Genomic DNA, 10,635 nt, shown 5'->3' with positions numbered 1-10,635 from the left:
TGAATTGATACATCTCCAGTTTGTTCTTTATTAGAACATTTAAGTATGACACAACTTTGACTCATATATTTTTGACAATTCTCATTCCTAACAGAACTTTCCTCAGAGCAAGTTTCATGTCCTTGTTGCGAAGACTATAAATCAGAGGATTAAAGAGAGGAGTCATTACAGAGTATACAAGTGTAAGGATCTTCTGCATCAAAGTTGAAATGCCATATGTAGGACTCACATACATTACCATTACTGTCCCATAGAACAGTGACACCACAACTAAATGGGAACCACAGGTAGAGAAGGCCTTTCGTCGGCCAGCTGCAGAAGGAACCTGAAAAACAGCCCTGAGCAACAAAATATAGGACCGAAGAATGTATCCTATAGTGAAAAAAAGGACAAAGGAACTTTGGGCATAAAAAATAAATTCAGTAATAGGAGCTGGGGCACAGGACAAAGCCATCAATGGGTCCATGTCACAGAGGAAGTGATCAATAATATTAGAACCACAGAATGGAAGTTGGGAAATGGAGAAGATAAGGATTGGGTACCCAAGGAATCCAATGAGCCAGCATGAAGATACTAAAATGGAACAAAGCCTCCTAGTCATGATGACAGGGTAATGTAAGGGGCGGCAAATGGCCAGGTACCTATCATAAGCCATTACTGCCAAGAAGAGACATTCAGTTGTACCCAGTGAAAAGAAGAAATAGAACTGCAGGAAGCACCCTGAAAATGAGATGGCCTTGGTCTGAGACAGAATGTTGGCTAGTATGTTGGGAACAGTGGAGGAAACATACCAGATTTCAAGGAAGGCAAAATTTCCCAGGAGGAAGTACATGGGGGTATGTAGACGTGAGTCACATCTTATTGCACAGATGATGGCTCCATTTCCCAAAAAGGTCAAGACATAAAACACCAAAAACAGCACAAAGAGGAAAATTTGTATCTTCCAGGAACCAGGAAATCCCAAGAGAACAAACTCAGTTACATGTGCTGCTGATCTGTTCATGTGATCTAAATATCTGAAGGGAGAAAAAGACATGAGTTTAACCCCAATTCTCTTGCTTTCAACATATCTGAAGGTCTTTATGAATGTCAAACTTAAGTTCTACAAAGAGAGACAAGAATATTCTGAAAGAAGATGGATCCAATCCTATCTTATTTTGCTTTGAGTGTATTTCTATACCAATGATATACCCTCCATATTTTCTCCTTCTTGGTCCTCCTGAGACAGGAGTCAAACGGGATCTAGGTAATTAGAGAGAGCTATGGTGAATAACACTGACCATCTAGACACAAATACCCCAAATAGCCCTACACTACAATTCCTCAGCACTAACCTCTATGCTAGAGTGCTTATAGAGTCTATCATCTTTTCAAAATGTATTAATAATCTATTACTGATTCTGGAGCCAGGAAGAAGAGAGTCATCTTGTGCCTTTCCTTTTCACCCCACCATCCATCTTTGATGACATAAAAGTCCCTAGGCCCCGGTTTTTTCACCTTACAGTCCCTCTCATCTGCATGTACCTCTCATCCTTCACGATTTGATAATTTCCTGGTTGAGTGATCTTCCTGTTGAGTCTGTAAACTTCATTTTTCTTAGTGTGACACAATCTTGAATTCAAGAAATGTGATAACAGTTTGGGATACTCATTTTAGTATTCCACAAATTACACCAAAAACTTTGAGTATGGATGCCAACCAGCTCTTTCTCCTCTGTCTTCATAAATTGTGACGGCATTCCTCAAATGCTTCATGGGCACCCGGGTATCATTTTAAAAGCAACTTGCAAATCAGCTGGCCTTAAGACTGATCTTATGGATCTTCATGGCTATGTCTGATCAATTGTAGACCTCCTGCACATGGTTCCCTTTCTAATTCATCTCCAGTTGGGAGGGATACTCAAGGAATGACAGATCCTGCCTGACTCTACTTTTTGGTGAATGAATGAAGGTCTTACAGCAGGACCCAGACCCATATAGTTTCTATAACGATTTCCCCACTCTTTCAGCACTCTCCTTTGGGAGACGAAACATGCTGCAGAGTCCAAAGAGATCTACTCTCTTAGTGCCCTGAGTAAGCTGGGGTGGAATCTGAGTGCTTGGAACTTTTTTCTGTCTGTAGTAAAGCAGTGGACATTCATGGGAGGGGCAGATTTCTTCCACCTCCCTTCTCCAGCAACAGATAAGGAGCCTGGGAATTGGATTCTCAAACTGCAGACAAGCTGTCCTTGCTGCCCCCGACTCGAGCTCTCTTTGTTGCCTGATAAGATAATAGGAAATAGAGTGTATAGCAGACCCTACTCAGGATCTAGACATCTCACTGCTCTCCCTCTCTCCACGCACTCTGCTCCAATAGAAACATGACCTCCCTCGTTACAGTTCCTTCCTATGCCTGCCTGTCACTCACAACACTGCTTTACTTAATTCTTGAGAAAAAAAAAAAAAAAAAAAAAAAAGATAAAGGCTATCATCCTCAATGGAACAATTTTATAGAAATTAAATCTCTATTATAATCAATACATTAAAAAAAATCACCAGGATAAATTAAGGTAGCCACTCAAAGACATTCTTGCTCTGTTATAAACTTTGTACAGCTCAATGAGATTCATACAGTTTAAATATCTGTTTTGAAGTCATGAAGGTGCACTTACGATTTCAAAGGTTCACTACAATTATATTTTTATACACTTATCCACCACAAAATAAGAAAACTATGACAAATAGAACCTAAAAAACATAAGTAGGCTTATAGTCTTCTTTTCAACTGATATATCTTTCCTTATTATCTACAATTATTCTATCTTGTTCTCCTTCTAAATGTTGTTATACCCACACTTACAGTTGTTTACAGGTATACGTGTGTGTGTGTGTGTGTGTGTGTTTACTTTAGGCTAGGATCCACATATAAGAGAGAACCAGAGGTTATTTTTCTTCCTGAGACTGGGTTGCCTTATGTAATATGGTACTTTCTTATTTAATATTATACTTTCTAAGTCTACCCATTTACCTGCAAATTTCATGATTTCATATTTCTTTATAGATGAATAAGATTCCACTCTGTATATATGCTACCCTTCCGTTATCTATATTATCTGTTGATCGCATTAAAGTTGCTTCTGTTTCCTTGATAAAGTGACTATAACACCAACAAAATAGATGTGCAAACATCTTTGCTATAGGGTATAGAGCAATCTAGGCATATGCCCATGAGTAGAATACCCAGGTCACATGGTGGTTGCATTTTGAATTTTTTGAGAAGCATTTAGATTAAGTTCCATTATAACAGTATTGATTTGCACCCCCACCAGCAGTGAATCGGCACTCCTCTTCCCCCACATTTTCTCCAACATCTGTGGCCAAATATCTTGACAGTAGCCTTCTAATGAGGGTGCAGTCAGTACTATGTCAACATAGTTTTAATTTGCATTTCCATGATGACTAGGGATACTGAACACATTTTAAAATAATATATAGTTACTGGACTTTCGTGTTTGTTTTTCAGAAAACTGACTGTTTCGTACTTGCATTTGTTCATTAGTAGTTTTATATCATTGGTATTTAACTTCTGCAGTTCTTTGAAATTCTGGATATTAGCCATCTTTTTGAAGAATATCAGGTAAAGATTTCCCTCCATGTTATGGACTATCTGTTTGCTTTGATGATAGTTTATTTTGCTAAGCAGAAACTGTTTAATCCCATGTAGTCTTACTTGTTGGTATATGGGGCTGGTGCTTGTGCCACTAAAGTTCTGTTCAGAAAGCTCTTGCCTACCCCAACACCTCAACGAGTCTTCCCTATGCTGTCCTCTAGCAGTTTCAGTGTTTGTGGTCTTAATTCTAAAAGAATAAGAGACAGTTTGTTCTGGAGCCAATCTGAGTGACCATGGCCTGGGAGCATAGATACAGGTTACCCCAGATTCCATGTTCCAACGGGAAGCAGTTTCACAAAATTTCTTATTGTTTCACAGAACAGAGAAAACTGTAAATCCAGGCAAGGTTATGATACGTTGGTGTGTACATCAGAGGAGCAGGTACAGTAGGATGGGGGATGTTTTCCTACAGGCCCAAGATGCTGTCTGATGACATTCTTAGCTTTTGGATTGGTAGAAGGTTGCCTGATTAAGCAAATAGATTCTAAAAGCTTTTTATTTATTGTCACAGATGTTAATTCTGACAGAGAGGACAAGGAATGGCTATTGTAAAGGGCCATAGCTTAGCCCAAGATAAGATAATTCACCTCTGGACCTGCACCATTCCAACCTCTCCAGAGTACTGATTGTTTTTCATTTATTTAAAATAGATTATTTTTCATACAAAATATCCTGACTGTGGTTTCCCCTCCAGCAGCTTTTGCCAAATCCCCCAACTCTCCTCCCATCTAAATATATACCGTTTCTTTATCTCTCTCTCCTTAGAAAAGAAATGGGCATCTAAAAAAATAATAAAAACAAAATAAGTTAAATAAAAAACAAACACACTAAAATAGGACAAATCAAGCAGAATAAAAATAGTCAAAGCACAAGAAACGCAGATAGATGTAGAGACACACATGTTCACGCAGATGGGAATCCCATAAAAACATAAAAACAGAAACTATAGTACATACACAAAGGAACTAAAGATAAAAATAAACAAATAAAAAATACCCAGACAAGGCATTACAAGATGAAAAATATCCAAAAATGCCATGGAGTTTGGCATTTGGCTGGTCATTTATTATTGGGCATGGAGTAATTAAGTAAGTAACTATTTGGGCTTAAGAGTAATTTGTATACACAGTACATTTTAAATTAGAGTGTTTGACCCACTTCAAGTTGACAGCTTTTACAAAGAGAAGCAGTATGCTTGGGACTCTAGGTTCTCTTACCCACAGAAGTCTGACCTCTAAAGGAAAACAATTCATGGAAACTCTACTCCCCTTACAAAGGCTTTGTCTCTATGTCTTCTGCCTACATAGCTTCTGCCTCTAGTCTTCTAATTTTGGTCCTTTAGCTAGCTTGTAGTATAAAATGGTCTTAGAAGGTCCCCAAAAACTGTTATAGCTCCTAATTCCTTCCAGAAAGTATTCTTACTCCTCAAAAAAAAAGCCATAGTCTCTGCCAGTCTGACTCTGGCTTTGTCAGATTGCTGTAATTGGCCTACCTTTCCTTAAACACTGCATAGGATTATGTTCCGGACCTCTTAGAACAATGATATGATACAGTCTGAGATGCACGCAATCGCCTCTATTCTTAAATAGCTGGAAAGGACTGTTTCGGGATGATCCTTTTGCTTATGAAGTTTTATCTTTGGTTGGAATTGTTCTTTTCGTCTTTCTTTAACTTTATTTTTTCTTAGAATTTATTTATTTTCTTTTATATGGGAGTGTTTTTGCCTGCATGTGTATATGTGCACCATGTGTGTGTGCAGCAGGTCAGAAGAGTTACAGATGGTTGTGAACCCCTATGTGGGAGCTGGAAAATGAACCTAGGTCCACTGCAAGAGCAACAAGTACTCTTGCCCACTGAGCCATCTCCCTTAATTTGCCCAAAACTCTAAAACTGGTGTCCTATTTTCATTATATAGGTAAATATACCATTTCTAAAAGCCTCTTTTAGCTTACCAGACAGTCTGTGTTCTATGCCTCCAGCCTCTACACTGTGGTGCTTCCTCACAAACCACTGACCATCTACAGATGCCATTTCATAACCCAGCTACTTACTCCGCTTCTCTGAGATCAGAACAAAGTCTTCACGATTACAGCTGCTTTGCTAACCTCTCTTTAACACACAGAAGAGCAAGCTAGTCTTCTTTATGGTATTTTCACAAGGATGGTTCAGAAATCTCAAACTGTTAGCTGTGGAGTACGGGAACAATCTTGACACCATATAACTGAAGCTTGGTACCCAAGGGCTGGAGCCTTTGACGAGGACTGAACTTTGATCATCCAGCACTTATTTGCATATCCCTTATTTGCATATCACTTATTTACATACTATAAATTATATCTCAGGAAATTACATGCACAGCAGCTCTGGCCAACCTCCACTGCCTTCCTTCACAAAGAATAAATTATATGGCAGGAGCCTATACAAAGAAACTCACTGGAATAATAAAAAGTACTATTGAAAAAGAGCCCTACTGCTGCCGGGTGGTGGTGGCACACACCTTTAATCCCAGCACTTGGGAGGCAGAGGCAGGTGGATTTCTGAGTTTGAGGCCATCCTGGTCTACAGAATGAGTTCCAGGACAGCCAGGGCTACACAGAGAAACCCTGTCTCAAAAAAACAAAACAAAAAGAGAGAGAGAGAGAGAGGGAGAGAGAGAGAGAGAGAGAGAGTCCTTCATCGCAACGCATTATTCTATGCTATAAACATTACTTTTATTACTTCTGAACCTGTCACTACCCTCTGGCCTAAAGGTTTTCTATACCATACTAGCTGTCTAGCTAGCATACCAAAAAATTATCTTTTTCATATATATTAACCATAATACTCAGAGTCCTGCATAGGTGAAATGAAAAAAAAATGAGATTCTCCCTTTTTTATGAGGTTTATTTTTATTATTAATTATGTATATATTTGTGTTCCTGTGTGGGTTTGTGCAGGTCCCTGGGAGGCTACAATGATCAACGGCAGGTCAAACCTGGAATATCTGGAGGAGAAGTAAGAGTTTTAGAGACACATCTCGGTGAACTCTAAGGGTAAGAAAAATGGAGGTAAATTTATAAAGGGATCTGGGATAAAATGGAAGGAGATTTTCTCCCATTTCATCTAGTGGAGTTAATTTTTTTGGAGAAAGTGAGAGGCCATTTTCATATATTTGAACAATAAATTATATATCAATGGCCAAAAAATGTATTTATTAATTGAATAAATAAAATGTGCAACTATATGTATTTAAGCAATAATAGTTTTACAATAAGTTAATATTTAATGATCTGATGAAAAGTCTTGAGGGGCTTGAGAGGCACTCAATGGTGAGAGGCACACAATGGTGAGAGGCATGCAATGGTGAGAGGCATGCAATGATGAGAGGCATGCAATGGTAAGAGGCATGCAATGGTGAGAGGCATGCAATGGTGAGAGGCATGCAATGGTGAGAGGTGTGCAATGGTGAGAGGCATGCAATGGTGAGAGGCACGCAACGGTGAGGAGTGCACACTACCCTTGTAGAGGACCTGAGCTCAGTTCTCAAACCCAGGTTGTGCAGCTCACAGGTACCTGGAAGTTTAGTTCCAAAGGGTGCATCCACAGGCACCTGCACTCACATACCTGCCTCTCCTCTTGCCACATACATATAAGTTTAAAAGTAATTAAAATATGTCCTTTAAAACAGAGTTAAAAACAATAGTTTATATATATTGAGATTGTTTTTGTCAATTTTAGATCTCTTATTTGGAGTATTGGAGGTCACCAGAAATGTAAGAAAAAGATGTTTGCAAGGTAGCAAACATCACAGATTCAAAGGAAAGATCAGTTGTGATCCCTGAGAACAAAGATTTGGGCTTTACTACTTCAAGTCTCCTTTTGCTTGTTTTAGATGATCATGATGGTGGTGGTGGTGGTGGTGGTGGTGGTGGTGGTGGTGGTGGTGGTGGTGGTGATGGTGATGGTGATGGTGATGATATATAATTTTATGTGTGTGAGGATTTTGCCTTCATGTATGTCTGTGTCCACCTTTGTGTGTGAGGCCAGAAGAGGGCATTAGATCCCTGAAACAGATGATTGTGAGCTGCAATTGGATGCTGGAACTCAAACCAGGACCTCCAGAAGAACCACCACTGTTCTTAACTACCGAGCAGTCTCTCTAGCCCTTGTTCATGAATTTCAAGAAAACATGGAAAGGCTGAGCATCCAGGCTACAATGTCCACCTTTCTAATAAATAGTGACTGCAAAAGACATGCTTTACCATCTTCCTTGAAGCAACTCAGTAAATGAATTCAGATATTTATTTGTAAAGCAAAAATCAGTCCCTTTCTCACCTATAGATGACAGATGAAAGGCTTACATATTTTTAAACAAACAACTAGAATCATGAGATCTGAGTTTCCTGATTTTTGTTCTAAGAAACAGATCATGCCCATTTAATGTGAATAATGCAAGGACATGTCCCACATGCACTGACAGCACAATGCAATTTAGCCTTCCTACTGCTGTGCCCTATAAGAGATTTATCAACAGTAACATTATTTTTTTTCTGGAAGCCTTTGGGGAAAATGTAGATAGGTAATAGAATGTCAAAGAGAGAGTGCTTAACTAAAAAGATCAATGTTCATATGACTGGAATAGACTGGCTCAGCAAATTCTCATAATCCCATATTCTAGGAGTTCTGAAGCTACTTTTTATTATATTTTTATTTAAAACAAAGTATAAACTTAAATATATTTTGAGCATATTCTTCCTCTCTCCCAAGTCCTTCCAGATCCTCCTGCACTCCATATCCACCGAACTTTTAGTTCTTTCTCAAAAAAAAAAAAAAAAAAAAAGAACACCCAATACAAAAACAGACCCTCCAAAACCAAAAACACAAAATAAAAGCACACTTAAAAAGAAAACTCCAAATTGTTACCAAATGAAAAGCACACAAAAATACTGTGGAGTCCATTGCATGTTGGTCAACTATTCCTGAACATAAAGCCTTATCTGAAATGGTTTAAATATCCAATGTCACTCTATTAGAGGAAACTGATTTTCTCTCTCCCAGTATAAATGACAACTCTGTGATTGACCTCTACCCCAGTGGCTAGGTTTCCTGAAGTTAGTATAGTGAAATTTCTACCACTTCATGGTGTTTCTCATGCATTTGGAATTTGTAAAGCAATTTTTCATCTATAATCGTTGGGGATCAGCTTCTGTATACATTCTGTTTCAGTAGAAGGAAGTAAACCAATTTCAAAACGTACCAGTGCAAGTGTGGTAGCTGGATTAAAAATCCTTCTTCCCGGGATGCTCACTCAGCACATTGTCTTTCCAGGTAGCCTGAGAAAGGGAATATTCCACTGGACAACTCCTAGGAAATGAGATTGTTTCTCAATGATGCTCTAAGATTCACAATAATAAAATATTTTTAAGTGTAACCACCTGTACCCACTATTCATTTCACAACTGTGACTTAGGGAGAGTTCAAATTTTTTCAGCTAATGGATATTTGTCCTGAATTCACAGTTCAAAGTTTGGAGGCTTTGTCTGGTTGGAAGCTTGCTTGCTTGCTTGCTTGCTTGCTTGCTTGCTTGCTTGCTTGCTTGCTTGCTTGCTTTAGAGACAGGGTCTCACTACACAGCCCCTTCTGGCTCAGAACTTGCTATGCATACTGATCTTGCATTCACAGTGAGTCTTCTGCTCTTACATCTTGTATGTTGGAATTATGAGTGTGTGCACATTTGGAACTTTTACCCTAAATTGTTCTTCTCCACCTCCTTTAATTCTAAGAAACCCCAAATAATTAGGTTTATTAAATAAAAAGCACCCTATAATCTCCCTGAGCTGGTTATAATCTGGACCACTCATATTTCTCTCAGATGCAGGATAGCTGTCCTAGATGTAAAGGATGGCATGCAGTGGAACTGTCCTGGAGAAAGCGATGAGCACAGTAGAGCCTCACCTTACCTCAGCATCAGGCATCTCCTCAACAGCTCTGTGAGGAAAACTTAGAAAGAGGAATGGATACATCTGTGTGTTCACCTCACTTCACTTCTGAAGACTCCAGAGACTTGTTCTCTAGGACTTTTGCTGTGATGTTTAGCATGTGACCTTCTCTTAAGAGCATGCTTCCTCTCAGGGATTACCACAACCTTTTACTTCCCAGGTGGTCTCAGGGGCTTTCTCATTTCCCCTGAAGGGCATTGTTTTCTCAACTCTTGGGATTTACATGAAATTTAGTATATTTTCTTTTTATGTGTTAATTCTAGCAGATTGTCTAGAGTTAAGGAAAAGGGGGAGCTATATAAAATGGCACACAATTCTAAGAGACTTCCAATTGTACCCCGTTAAGGTGTCACCCTCTGAGAAGCAGTGAAACAAGTAGAAGTTGGTGAGCAAAGCTTTCCCTTCTAGTAAAAAATAAATATCAACACAGAGAAACACCAAGCTATGTTCTCTTAGTGTCATAAAAATCAAGTCTAAGTCAGACATGATGGTAAATGCCTTTAATCCCAGCAGTCAAATGGCAGGAGGAGCTATGTGAGTTCACAATTAGCTTGGAACTATTTAGCAAGTCCAAACCATTTGAGGCTGCACAGTGAGACCCTGTCAGTAAACAATTTTTTTAAATGCTCCAATTTCAATAACAAAAATGGGATCAGAAACTATTTTCTTATAGGGAAGCAGCCCAGGCACAAAAAGACAAGTACTGCTTAGCTCCATTCGCATGTGGAATCTAATGAAGGTGAGGCATAGAAGCAGAGAGTTACCAAAGGCTTCATGGTAATAAGACAAGGGGAGAGATATGGAAGATCAAAGAAAGAGTACTAAGTTTCAGTTAGATATGACCAAGAAGTTCTCATGGCTTTTCAGCCAGAATCGCCATCTTCCAGGAATTTACCAAAATGACTAATACAGAAGGCAAAGGAGAGAAAGATGGCAGACTTTTTCTTGGTAGTTAAGAAAATGTAGGGTTGTCGCCAGGACCATGTTGATGTCAGTGGACCATGTTACC

General features: G+C 39.0%; 1 protein-coding gene across 2 annotated transcripts; it reads right to left on the bottom strand.

Moving 5' to 3' along the window:
• On the bottom strand, positions 1-9,730 carry LOC117705935 (olfactory receptor 11H4). 2 transcript variants are annotated; one of them, XM_076930496.1, is made up of 3 exons: positions 9,583-9,730; positions 8,885-8,991; positions 1-1,016 (listed from the first exon to the last, which is right to left on the bottom strand). In XM_076930496.1, exon 3 carries the CDS (start codon positions 1,001-1,003, stop codon positions 62-64), a length of 942 nt encoding a protein of 313 aa, XP_076786611.1. In that variant the 5' UTR covers positions 1,004-1,016; positions 8,885-8,991; positions 9,583-9,730; the 3' UTR covers positions 1-61. The 2 variants fall into 2 exon arrangements, with proteins under 2 accessions (XP_076786611.1, XP_034354613.1); XM_034498722.2 differs by having other exon boundaries at positions 9,588-9,730.
• Positions 9,731-10,635: the final 905 nt, after the last annotated feature.

This window comes from Arvicanthis niloticus, chromosome 3 (genome assembly GCF_011762505.2).
Source record: "Arvicanthis niloticus isolate mArvNil1 chromosome 3, mArvNil1.pat.X, whole genome shotgun sequence".
In the NCBI taxonomy this organism is placed as follows: domain Eukaryota; kingdom Metazoa; phylum Chordata; class Mammalia; order Rodentia; family Muridae; genus Arvicanthis; species Arvicanthis niloticus.
The sequence above is the reverse complement of the archived record's forward strand: the minus strand, read 5'-3'. Positions and strand labels throughout refer to the sequence as shown.

What these genes read in the sequence shown, in the direction of transcription:
- LOC117705935 (XM_076930496.1), bottom strand. Translation starts at nt 1,003, where the DNA reads ATGAACAGATCAGCAGCACATGTAACTGAGTTTGTTCTCTTGGGATTT.